Below are 14104 nucleotides of genomic sequence, written 5' to 3' on the forward strand. Positions count from 1 at the left end.
ATTCCGTCGGAAAATCAGAAAATAAAAAAAAAAGCCCCCCACCACTCACCATCACCACGTCACCACCTAACCTCCCCCTTAACCACCACCAGCCCCCACCACTAAGCACTCCTCCAGCCCCCTTAACCACCACCACTCACCTAACCTCCCCCTTAACCACCACCACTCACCGCCAGCCCCCACCACTCCCAGCCAGCCCCCACCACTCACCTAACTTCCCCCTTAACCACCACCACTCACCGCCAGCCCTCACCACTCCCCGCCAGCCCCACCACCGTTCACCCAAAATAAAAAAAATCGAAAGCATAACCCAGTAAATTTGTAAAAAAAAATCGAAACAAATTACGAAAATTAAGCCAAAAAAGTTGAAAAATACAACACAAACAAATCAAAACCAGTAGATTTACATATTTAATTAGAATATCATTAAAAAATTAAAAAAAAAACCGATAATTATACATTAAAATTAAAGGAAATACAATTATCTAATCAAATTTATAATCAAAATTACAATTACATAAAAAACTAAGTAAATCTACAATCTAACTTAAATTAAAACTAGATCTACAAAAATATGAGACTTTCGCGCAAAAGCCGAGATCGAAAACGCTTACACCGTTGTTGTTGTTGTTGATGTTGGTTGGCCGTAGTTGTTAATGAATGCGCCGTTGTTGTTGTTGTTGGTTGACCGAGATCGAAACTCTGATTTTATGAATTTCGCCCAAAAACCGAGATCAAAAACTCTGATTTTGTGAATTTCGAACCTTATTGTTGACGGTGGTTCGTTGATGGAAAGAGAAGAGGAAAGAGAGAAGAGAGAAAGAGAAATGAGGGAGGAGAGAGACAGAGAAATGAGAGGAGAGGAGAGAGAAAGAGAAATGAGGGAAAGAGGCGCACAGAGGAATGGAGAAAGAGGGGAACGTGTTTTTAGGGTTTTTTGGGTTTTTTTTTTAATTTTTTATTATTATTCCGTCGGAAATGTGGAAAAATCCCTTGGAAATTTCCGACGGATTTGATTTCCGTAGGAAAATTACTATTCCGACATGTTATTTCCGTTGATACTTTACTGTTCCGACAGAATATTCCGTCGGAACAACCTAAATTTTCCTACGGAATTTTATTCCGTCGGAAACTTTCGACGGATTTCCTACGGAACAAATATTCCGTTGGAATTTCTAATATTTCCTACCGAAATAAGTGTCCCTCGGAAATAGTCCGTCGAAAATTGACCTATTTCTAGTAGTGGTAGTCGAGGAGGAAGAAGAGGAGGTGCCACTACAAGAGGAGGAAGAGGTAGCACAACACGAGGAAGTAGGGGAAATATGGTGAGTAATACTAACTATCTCCTTTTAAAAATATATTATAAATGAATACATTTTAGTAATCGTTAATTTGTTATTGTCATGCACAGGTACACGTGGGGTGTACAAAAACTAGACCAGACCTGAAATCGGACCTGAACCGACCTGATCCGGACCGGACCTGAACCGACCTGATCCGGACCGGACCTGACCCGGACCCGTTGATTCAAGTTCGGCCCCGGTCCTTGAAAATCACTGTTTCCGGTTCCGGTCCGGACCTGGTCTAAACCCGAGGTTTTCAGGTCCGGACCTGAAACCCGGAAAAATTGTATTTAAAAATAAAAATTCCAAAAATCAAACTAACGCTTGACGCTTCAGTTTCAATTTTCAATTCTAAGTTCTAACCCTAACTGGCTAACTCCCTGTCTCCCACTCTCCCTCACTCTCACTATCTCTTAGCCCAACGCCCACCGCCGACACCTCCCTGCCTCCCTCACTCTCTCAAGCGACGCCCACCGCCCACCGCATGCTACATCAGCCAGACAGCCACTGCGCGAATCTCCGGTAAGTTTTTTTTTTTTTTTTTTTTTAATGTAAATCTAAATTATCTAATTATGTTTGGGTATTTTGTTTTCGAAATAATGAATTAAGTGTGAGAATTTATATGTTTATTCATGTTTCAATTGCTTATAATGATTGTTTGATGTTTGCATGTTGAATTTCTTTTTTTTTTTAGTTCATTTCTTTCGAATTTATGTTTTTTTTTTTTTTTTTGGTTTTTTTGAGTTTAGGGTTTAGGTTTTTGGGTTTAGGGTTTAAGGTTGATAAGAAGTATGGTTTATTTTTGACTTACCCACTTTGTCCTGAGGATAGTTTGAGCTCTATTGCTTAGTTTTCGAATTCAACATCAAGTTTACTGCAGAGATATAACCCAAATGCGAAATTTAGTGCTGGGGCCTGGGACTGGGATTGTGTTTATTCCTGCTAAAAGTATAAATATCTTCAGAGAATCAAAGTACTATGTGTGCAGTATAAATATATTCATTCTGGATCACAGCTTTTGAATCTCTGTTAGGCCAAATTAAATTAAATAAATAAATAAACGTAGTGCATGATTTGTAAGAGACTCAGATGATTAAGATTAAATAAGTTGGCTAACTTGTATGCAGTTCAGGGGTTCATATTCTTGTTCTTATTCTTGCAGACTTGCCCAGGGCTAACAAGGGAGTGAAGGAACCACAGATTCTTATTCTTGCAATGTAAGTTGTTCTTAATTTTTTTTTTTTATAAAATGGTATGTGTATATAATTGTTACTTTAAAATTACTTATATTGTATATAATTATATTGTAGATGGAGAGCTCTCAATCCAAAATGTCTGCTTCTTTTTCTGAACAAACGTCACAACCACTTTCTGAAAAGGATATGGAAGAATTGCAATCTACTTTGCCTCCTGATAAGAAGCTAAAGCGGGGCGGGAATATATATGGAACAGAAAAAGTAAGAGGAAAGCTGAGTATTGGAAATATTACTTAGAGTACGTCGAGAATGGAAAACTACGAGCTGAATGTAAGTTTTGTCCTAAAAATTTTGCTGTTGATGGTAATCTTAATGGTTCAAAAAATATTAAAAACCATGCTGAATCATGTCTTGGTAATCTTGTTAATATAGAAAAAGAAAAGGGCAAAGAAAAGCAAACTAAATTGTATTTTGGTCAAGAACATGAGAGTGGTGAATTAAAGTGTGGGAGTAGGATTATTAACTTGAATGATGTTAGAAAGGCATTGATTCACATGATTATTGTTGATGAGTTACCATTTAAGCATGTGGAAAAACCTGGTTTTAGGCACTTTGTGCAAGTTGCATGTCCACAAATTCACATTCCATCTCGTGTTACCATTGCTTGTGATTGTTTAAAGTTGTATTATAGTGAAAAAGAGAAATTGAGAGAAATGTTTAAGACATGTCAAAGAATTTCTGTGACCACTGATACTTGGACTTCAATACAAAGAATTAATTATATGTGTCTTACAGCTCATTTCATTGATAATGACTGGAAATTGAATAAAAATATCATAAATTTTTGTCCAATTTCTAGTCATAAAGGAGAGGCTATTGGAAAAGTAGTTGAGGCATGTTTAGAGTATTGGGGTATTGATGATAAACTTTTTACTGTCACTGTTGATAATGCTTCTTCAAATGATGTTGCTTGTGCACACTTGAGTATAATGGTTAGAAGAACAGGATGTGTTAATGATGGAAAAAATCTTCATGTTAGATGTATTGCTCATATCATTAACTTAATTGTGTGGGATGGTATTAGCGAGCATGGTGTGTGCATTGATAGAGTTAGAAATGCTGTGAAATATGTTAATAATTCCCCTGCAAGAATACTTAGATTCAAAGATCTTGTGCAAAAAGCAAACATAGATTCAAAATCTTCTTTATCCTTTGATGTCCCCACTCGTTGGAACTCCACATACATAATGTTGGAAACGACTTTGAAGTTTCGACGTGTTTTTAGTGGGTTATCTCTTCCTGATGGAGAGGATTTGAATGACAATAAAAGGCCTCCCGAACCCGAAGATTGGGTAAAAGTGGAGAGGTTGGTTTTGTTTCTAGAGGGGTTTTATGTGTTGACTAAATGAATTTTTGGTTCCCATTATGTGACAGCTAATAAAGGTTTAGGAGAAATTGCTTCTATGTATGATATGTTGAATAATTGGGAATAAAGTGGGGACTTGAATTTTCAAGCTATGGCCACTGCAATGAAAAAAAAGATTGATAAGTATTGGGGGGATGTGGATAAAATGAATAAGTTCATTTACGTTGCTCTTCTTCTCGACCCTCACTCTAAGATGGTAATTGTTGAATTGACACTAATGGATATGCATGGACCGGAAAAGGGTATGAAACTTGCTAATGATGTGAAGGAGTTCACTTACTCTTAATTTGAGGAATATAGAAAAATGTATGCTACTTCTAATATTCCAGATTGTGGAGATAATATGTCAATGGATATTGATAATAGTATAGGAGTGCGTTCCGATTATGTGAAGAAACTAAAAGAAAGAGCAACACGATTGAAGGGGACAAGTGGGTATGCGATAAGTGAGTTGGATAGGTACTTAAATGATCAATTAGGGCTGGAGGAGGAAGAACAAGATGCATTGACATGGTGGGGTAAGAATGGTCAGCGTTATGTGATTCTTAATCGCATGGCACGTGACATACTGGCCATCCCATTGTCGACCGTTGCATTGGAATCTGCTTTTAGTACGAGAGGTCATACTCTAGATCCATTTCGGAGTTCTTTAACTCCTAAAGGTAATGCATCTTTATCTTTTTATTTTATAAAATCAAGTTTGTTTATATCTAAATATGACTTTGTTTATACATATATATGTAATACTTTTGTATTAAAGATGGTTCAAGCGCTGCTTTGCACACAAGATTGGCTTAGAGCTAAGGGAGTGCCAATCGTTGATGTGGAAGAAAATTTGAAAGAGTTAGAGGAAATAGAGAAAGGTAGTATTAATTTTATGTACTTGAAATTTTGTTACACCAAATTTATTATTTCATTGTTATCAATCATTAATATATTCTATATTGTTTTTTATTTAGAGGTGCAACGTGGTGAATCTAACGATGTAGACGATGAAGTTGTTTTCGTGGACTCATTAGTGTGAATCACGCAATCAAAGGGAAAACAACTCGTCAAAATTCAAGTTGTCCTTGGAGAATTTATGTATTTCTAGTACTTGAGACTTAAGAGACTTTATGTAATGTTATGAGTTTTCGTGGACTCATTTGTATTTTCGGTGGACTTATTTGTATTTTTGGTGTTTGGAAATTGGGACTTTATAGACTTTATGTAGTTTTGTGATTGATAATTTGGGTTTGTATGTAATTATTAAATTATGCAACAGGTCTAAAAATCACAAAACAGGTCCATATGCAGGTCCAACAGGTTATTTATTAAAAAAAAAAACGAAAAAATCACATAACAAGTCCATTTAGGTCCAAACCCGACCGGACCTGATTTTTCAGGTCTGACCCGGAACCAGACCTGTTGAATCAGGTCCGGTCCCTGGTCCTCAAAATTCCCTAATTCAGGTCCTCGGTCCAAACAGGTCCGATCTAGGTCCGGTCCGATTTTGGACCGGTGTACACCCCTAGGTACACGAAGGCGTAGGAGTTAGATTTGATAATGACGGGAATGCATTCATAAGTCGTTCGCACACCTCTTTTGTTGCCTCGGCACCATAATTGCAAGTCAAGTCTCTGCAACATATTGTTAATTGAATATTTTGGTGGAGAAGAATATGTGGACTGAATTACGTTGGAGTGCATTTTATTCTTAGTGAACAATGTAGATTTAAACGTTTTAGATTTTGGTACCAAAAGTTGTCTCATTTTGACAGTTTAAGCAAAATTATGAATAAATGTTATGCTAGTTGTGTATACTTTCTTATTTACAATTCATCATATCTATAAATCCATTTAGATTAGTTCATATAACTTCATTCCTTTGCAATCACTTACAGGGGTAACATATGAATTACTTGTCTAACAAAAATCTAGAAAAAAAAAAAAACAAAGGTTTTTCTTACGTCTAAGTCCACTAACTGTTATACATTACATACAATTGCAAAAATAACCCACAATCTCCTTTCTTAAACAGCAAAAAAAGGGATTTAACAATATTTTCTTCAAAGTTTAGAAGCATAAATAATATGATAAATTCATAAGTCGAAATACGTAACGACTAAAATGAGCATTCATAAAATTCGATTCGACATTTTCTCCATGGCTAACTACACTTTGATGATTGATGGAATATTGTAATGACATTTCACAATGTATCCCGACGTGTAGGATCTTGTATTTAAAGAAATAAAAGGCAAAAGGAATTACATCTAGAAAAAGTTGTGTTCAGAAAAGATGGAATAAGAGAAAAAAAAAATATTAAGGGAAGCAGGAAGGATTATCTAAGAATAAAGGAGAAAAAAAAAGAGAAAAAAGCTTGAAGATGATTAATGGTGGTATAATCCATGAATAGATATAAAGAAAGAAAGAAGACAGGAAAATGAAAAAAGAAAGCAAGAATTTATGAAGTTTACCGGCTAAATAAGTAATTTAATGATAAAGATTAATTAGGGAAGGGTTAGTGTATAATTAGGATTATTCAAGGTTAAATAATAGTTGAGGTTAATGGAAAGACACCTCATAGTTCGGATTATTTATGTTAATTTTTCCTTTTACTTATTGATAATTAAAAATATAATCTATCCAGATTTTGTATTAATTTCATTTATTTATTTATATTAAAATTAAAATAGTTAAAATGATTGGCCACAAATTAATGTCATGAATGACAAAAATGTTAATTTTTTCAAGTGATGAGAATATAAGATAAATGGAGAGGATGGATCGCAATTTTTTGTTTGTTTGTTTTAAAGTCTGAATAATGACAATGAACTATAATTGTAACCATATATGCAATTCCATCTTTCAATATTCACTTATTTAATTTGTAGAACTGTACCTGGAATTTTTGTTGATCTTGAATCATCTAATTGTTTTTTCAAACTTATTTAATTGCTTTTTCTAAACTTATTTTCTTGAAATTTAGAGGTGAAAATAAGGTGATGTAAACATTACATAACAATATAACTTATGTGACAAAGACTTGTGATTGAAACTCGATGAACCTTTTCCAAGTCCCTATTCATAGTAATTGCCTTCTTATTATAAGGAGACATTGATGACGAAAATTTGCTCAGAAATTTGTTCAAATAAACCCTACTCTATCCTTTTTCGCTAAAATATGATGAAAAAAGACTCCATCCATTCTCTCTTAATTGCGTTGTGGAGGGGATGCACAATATTCATCTTAGGAGAGGATAAAGATAGAGAGAGATAAAAAGAAAGACCCAAGTAATGAAACAAAGATAGCTAGAATCCTTGATCAAAAGAAGTACTGCTGCAATTAATATACAACTTTTTAAAAAGAATACGTTGCGATTAAAAAAAAAATATATATATTAATAATTTAAATGCTAATTAATTTGAATGTTAAGCTATGATTTTGATCGAGTATGTCAATAAAGAGTTAAAGGCCCCACTTACTAAAAAGTTACTCCTAGTTGTTATACAAGAAATTCCCCCTTAATTACATGTATAATTGTTACATTATAACAATGCAAATATATGGTGATGAGTTTAGGAGGTCTAACAACGTCACAATGTATATGTGTGCTTGGAAGGACACATGTTGGCATGTTGCTCATGTTTAATTCACACATTGAATCAAAATCGCTATCCTAAAAAAAATACTCTCAATTATATGAAATAATAATTTGTAGTCATAATCGCTTATGAGGAATTAAATACTAACACCACCCTAAAAATGTTGTTGAATGAATGGGTGTAATTGCTAGCAATCAAAATGACAAAATAATGTTATTGTCAATGACGTCAAGAGGCCAAATCAGCAAGAAGTCTTCGGATTGCTTCAATGAAAGCAGATTCATCCCATTCTTCTCCCTACATATATACAAGTAATTTAAGCATGAAGGGTCAATTTTTGATGATTTCCTTAATTAATTATTAGTTTAATAAAGTACTAACAAATCACATGCATAAATTACTAGACAAATAAACATATTATATGGTCATTTTTGGCGTGAAGACTGATCAGTCATTTATAGTATTTCTTCATCAAACCAAATATAATTCATAAAATGGAAATGCTGAAAAAACGCTACGTACTATATATTTGGTTACAAGGACAACTTCTTTTGACTACTTATGGCTCATCTCGTGTAATAAAGATAATTAATGAACACTAATTATCCCTTTTTAATTATTTGTGTGCATTTTTTTTTTCGACTTTCGACATTATTCAAATGTCTAACTTTGATTTTATAAGGATTAGAGTATCTACGAAGCATAGTATACGACCTTTGAATCTTAATGTTGCTCCCAACTATTTATTTATTTATTTTTTTTTTAAAAATAGAATTTGATAAAAATTGAACTTAATCTTCTCTCAATAAATATATTAGAGAAGCTACGTTTATTTGGGATCCTTTTTTATTCGATCATTTGATAAGTGATTTCAAAATATCATTATATTAAATTTTTTTAATAAAATTCAAAGATATGAATTTATTGATGTTCAAATAATGCATTGAAAAATGCGAAAAATAGACAAATGATAACGTATCAAAATAACAAAGATAGTATCAATCTTCTAATAATAAAATTAGACAAATTTTGGACGAAACTAATAATAATGTTTACACTCAATTTTCTTATTAGGTTTTAGGTAAGGTTAATGACTTAATGACCACGATGGACTAACTTCACATTGATCCCCTTGATATGCTTCAAAAGGATCATATCTCTTTGGAGGGGAGGAGAGGATAAAGGCTGAAATTTAAATCCCCAAAAGCCCCTTAGGAGGTTTGATCTCATGACTTGAAGCCGATCAATTTGTCAAACATTAACTACGTACTAGTCCAGGTCAAGTTTTGCTTAGTAAATACGAGTATTATTATTCAGCTCCTATAGCATAAGCTAAGGTATTTTTGTATGTAAACTATTTAAGCTTTGCCATTATAGTATAGAATATATATTACTTCTAATCCCTCTCTACAGATTTGATTGTTACGTTACCCTAATCCCACAGATTGTTAATGTGGGATATGCCATAATTTACAAAAAAGAATTTTTCAACACGTACTATCCGTATTAGGGCAATTTCAATGGTGCATTTTTGTTGTAGCTTGCAATTCTCTAGTTGCATGGAAGTTGTTTGACCATTGCATTCAATTAAAAAAAAGGAAACACAACCATTGGCTTATTTGTGATTGATATGTGAAGTTATTTATAAGTTATTTATGTTACATCTCACCATTATGAATAGATTGTAGCTGACAAATGAAGTACCTGAAAATCATGTCGGTGTGACAAGTCTGATCACATGTGGTTTCGATAATCATTACGTTTATTAGAGATACTCTAGATTTGAGCAAACTAATCTTTTAAAAAAGTCACGTATCTTAACTTATACCTCGTATCTATATTGACGACAACGTTTAGAGACATCTTATATAACATATGAGTACTTGATGATTCGGAATTTAAGACGACCGAGACTCAACATTAGCTGAACTCAAATAAAACTCCAAACTCAGTCCTTACAATATTCCTTCAATTCAGTCCACGAAATTGGACCTCCCCCGCCCCCTCAGAAGACTAAGTCAAAATAAATCTGATTTGTTCAACACTTCAACTTTATAGTTTAATTATCCCTCAATTAAGATACTAATTAACATAACTTATGCAAAACAAAGTACCCACCATCAGCTAACACTTTGCTACAAGTTATTTTCACCATCAACTATCTAATAAAAGCAGCTATTCTATACTTCATTCTAGAATTATTCAAACTATAAATTAAAGTACAGTTTGCTGTATTTTATCACCAACTTGATGCATCAATACATTTTTTTGATATCATTTGAATATATACATAGAACTCATTTAACTATTTATTTCCCGAGTAATATAATACTACGTACTCCATTCGACTTCAAATAATTATTTGTTACTATTTAAACTTTCTTTTTCTTTTTATTGATATTGATACATATTCCTGGGTCTCCTCAATCATCAGCTTAATCTTTTGGTTGAATTGGTCATTTAACATGGTATTAAGAGCCAGCGTGACAAAAAAATCACGGGTTCGAATCTCATCTACCCCTCCAAATTTGAAAAAAAAAACTCTCTTACATAGGTTAAGTCTCTTCTCACTAACCCCTGTTATATCGTTCAAACTCTTGTATTAATCGAAATGCATATTGTCATTTCTCTTGTATTAAACCGTCAACTACGTACCGCCTTATTATAAATTATATGCAACACATAAAAAATTAAACCATCAAATACGTACCACCTTACCATAAATTATATGCAACACATAAAAAATTAAACCATCAACTATGTACCACCTTACCATAAATTATATATAACAAGTGAGTTCATATTGCTTACCGAACTTATAAATATTCTAGACTTCTAGATTTATTATTCAAACTACAATTGAATAATGCACTTACTAATATATTGCCAACTTGAATGCATTGCAAAATAGAGTATTTATACGACGTAGATCTAATACTAAATATTTAACATGCAATAATAATCATAATTAATTAATTAACTGCATGCATGCAAATAAAAACAAAAATAAATATACTTGTATACGTTATTAGTACCTCAATTCTCAGCCTAAATGTGACCCAATTTGTAGGAAATTGATTATTAGTTGATGTAGTTTCTTGATGAGTTTGAGCTTCCATTGACACCATTGTTGCTTCTTTGACTTGCTTAAGAAACTCTAACACTCTAATAACCAAATCTGGTACCGAAGTTTCCATCCTCAATATTACTTGCAAGTCCACCATTCTTTCTCTTGATGTTGATTCTGAGACCGGCGTAACCCTAACCGTTACTCTTTCGTTGGTTGAGACGTCTAAACTTGTTGTATTTGGTGATGTAGGCTCGTTCCTCGTTATGAGTTGTGCCTCCATGAGTTGGTTCCTCTTATTAAGCTCCGAGAGTTGAGCTTTCAAAGAGCTTAAGTACTCTTTTGTAGTTCTTAATACTGATGCTTTGTCTTTCTGTAAATAATAATTCATGCATGCAACATTATATTAGTTATACTTGTATCATAAGATTGTAGTTATTTTAAGGATGACTACCATAGAATTTTCACGAAATTAAGGCTTGTGTTCTAACCTTGGTGCCGGGAGGGAGCAAGGATCTTAAAGCTTGGAAACTTTCATTGATTTTTTCTCTTCTTTTCCTTTCAGATATCATGTGGTGCAACTGATTGCTAGTAGGGCGACCGGACCCTTGTAACGAAAGCTCTTGAATCCTCCTAAAATGTATCCCTCTATAGAAGGCAATAGCGCCTTTTAGCAAGGTTTGCCTCCTCAAATCAAGCCTCTTCTGAGTAGAAGACGGGCTTTGATAACTCGTAAAAGCACTTGCCCTTTGCCTTACTTGAAAACCATATGGAAGACAACTTTTCTCACCACCAGTTGATGATGAAGAAGGAGATGACAAGATTGCTAAGTACGCCTTTGTTAAGGCGGCATCAGTGGTTTCTGCTGTAGGGAAAGGAATGTTTTGTAGCAAAGGATGTTGAAGATGAGAAGCATTAACAGAAGATGTTGCAGTATTTGTTGCTGTCTTCGCTGTAATAGGGATCGATTGCGTGTTTGTTGTCCTATGTTGATTAATTATGCTAGGATGAGTCTCCCTAATAACAGCTGCAGGTTGTTCTGGTTGAAGGTGAAAGCTTGAAGAACTCGCGAAGTTGTAAAAGAGTGAGGTGTATTCGGGACTATCCATTGATTGAGAAGAAGAGGATGAAGGCTTGTTTTGTTGTTGATCTGTTGGCCTCGGAAACTCCATTGCCGAAAATAAGTTTTGTATCTTCATCTCCAAATTCTATTATCAAACATAAAAATATTAATTAGATTATAATACCATCATATATATATTTTACACATAATATCACATGTAAAATAATGTAATGCTACTATGTAGTTGATTATGTCATTTAGTGTTGCAGCGTTTAAAGAACATAAATTGTATATGTACACAAGTGTATGGTATATAACATGCAATAATGCTTAGTAAGTTCAAATCACGTATTCACATAAAAGTAAAATAACTTTGTAAAGGGGTGACATTTGGGTGATTTTGATGCGGACTTACTTGTTGATTATTGGACATGCCGAGTTCAATCTCACCTCTCTTACAACCAAAGAATACCGCAGTCTGCATCAATTCATACAAAAAATATAAACAACTGTTGTAATAATAAATTAATATATACGAGAATGTTATTAAGAGAGAAGATTAACACAAAGAGAAGAAATAATAATGGTGTGATTATATCATGAAATCCCTTCAACGACGAACCTTTATATTTGCTTCCTATAAAACAAGTAAAAATGGAAAAAGAAATTAGTTCCTAACTAAATAGTACTTACTGAAAATTCAATTCAGAATTAAGAATTTACTGTAGTACTTTGCATGATGAATTAGACGCTATAAACACTTAAGGTAAGAAAATTCTTCATTACCTTGTAGAATCGACGCTGTGTTTCGATTGATGCGAGGCGTTGAAGATCTATCTCCTGCAGCTTTAAACTGAGAATTTTATCTCTGAATGCAAGTCCTGGGACAAGGCTGTTATGTACATGATCAGCAAAAAAAATTATTTAATCAAAACCATGTCATTTTATTTAATTCGTATAAAATAAACTACAGAAATTACTGTAATAATGAATGAAAAAGCTAAGAAGTAATCATACTCATTCCCAACAGGAAAAACAGAATGTTTGTACTCGTTAAAGAGTCGTAGAGAAATTGATGATACTCCTCCAGTCGAAGAACTCGCCTCTTCTTGGAAGTGCCCGTCTTCACAGTACAAAAATCTGCTACCCAAAAAACAAATTAAAATGATATATATATGTATGTAGCAGAAAGTTCATGTAACAAGAAAGATGTAATGAGAAAATGTTAAAGGATCAACTCAACCAAAAGCGTAAGCTAATGTTTTATACTCTATAAAAAAAAAAAAACAAAAAAAAAACGAAAACATAGATGAAGTATAAGATATAGTATTATGTACGTACTTGAGATCAGGTGAATAGGTCCAAAGGCAAATGTAGGAGGCACCAAAGGATTGCATCAGACTACAGAGATAGCTAACTCGGTCTCCATTACCGAGTTGGAAGACCGAGTCCATTCGAATGAATGAACTTGCATAATGTATTATGCAAAACAATTTCAGTAGGGTAGTTGTCAATTATCAACTAAGCAATAAGACTACTACAATTAATACCAATGAAAGAAGAGCAAGGTTGTTTGTTTGTTGGTAATGAAAAATGAAAATTCTATGGAAAGGTATGATAGTTTGAAAAGTATTAAAGTACTCGCGAATCTGTTATATTCACAAATTTCGAGTCTAAATAAATAAAAATATGATGAAAAAGTATACAATGATTTTGAAAATGAAAATATATAAGACCACTATTAGCTTTGAAATGACTTCCCAACAAATTATTGTATCTTTGTGTCTATAATAAGTACATGCAAAAAAAAAAAAAAATTATATAGTGACAGTGTTTAGTATAATGTGGAAAGAAAATTTTGAATATTCTTGATAGTGAAGAAAATTAAATTTTAAAAATTATTATTATTATTATTTTTTCTTTTTGAGATTTAAGGGAAAAAAAAGGTTATTAGAGAAATATATAGAGAGAAAGATATATAAAGGGCAGCCACCAAAAAAAAAAAAAAAAAAAAAAAGTAGTAGAAAAGTCAAAGTGGTCAAAGCATGCGGTAAGAGAGGAATTTTGAAATGGGTCAAGGTAGGAAGGCATATTGGCTAATTTTTTCTCTAATAATTTTACTTTATTTTATTTCTGTTTAGAAAATTCTTTTGTTCATTATTTTTTAATGCAATCGTGTCTAGATTCCTACCTTATCTTTTGTACAAGTGTGAACAAGACATTTCTATAGTAAGTAGATTTATAATGATGATTTACATAGTATTTATGTGTGATTAAACATAGTTCTACATTGAGGGAGTAGGTTAGCTTTTTATGAACTACTATTTTCGACTATGGAATACTTCAAGCCTTTTTTGTCTTTTATGGTTTAGGACCTTTTCAACGTTGGTGCACGATCTTTCTAATATCCACTCTTTCTCTT

General features: G+C 33.1%; 1 protein-coding gene across 1 annotated transcript; it reads right to left on the reverse strand.

Annotated features, from left to right (window-relative positions):
- Positions 1-7529: 7529 nt before the first annotated feature.
- LOC110682955 (putative transcription factor bHLH041) lies at positions 7530-13933 on the reverse strand. Its single transcript, XM_021859293.1, has 8 exons — positions 13024-13933; positions 12700-12822; positions 12469-12574; positions 12305-12319; positions 12098-12160; positions 11111-11827; positions 10588-10992; positions 7530-7849 (listed from the first exon to the last, which is right to left on the reverse strand). Exons 1-8 carry the CDS (start codon positions 13134-13136, stop codon positions 7781-7783), a joined length of 1611 nt encoding a protein of 536 aa, XP_021714985.1. The 5' UTR covers positions 13137-13933; the 3' UTR covers positions 7530-7780.
- Between the last annotated feature and the right edge of the window lie 171 nt (positions 13934-14104).

This window comes from Chenopodium quinoa, unplaced genomic scaffold (assembly GCF_001683475.1).
Source record: "Chenopodium quinoa cultivar QQ74 unplaced genomic scaffold, ASM168347v1, whole genome shotgun sequence".
Taxonomy (NCBI): domain Eukaryota; kingdom Viridiplantae; phylum Streptophyta; class Magnoliopsida; order Caryophyllales; family Amaranthaceae; genus Chenopodium; species Chenopodium quinoa.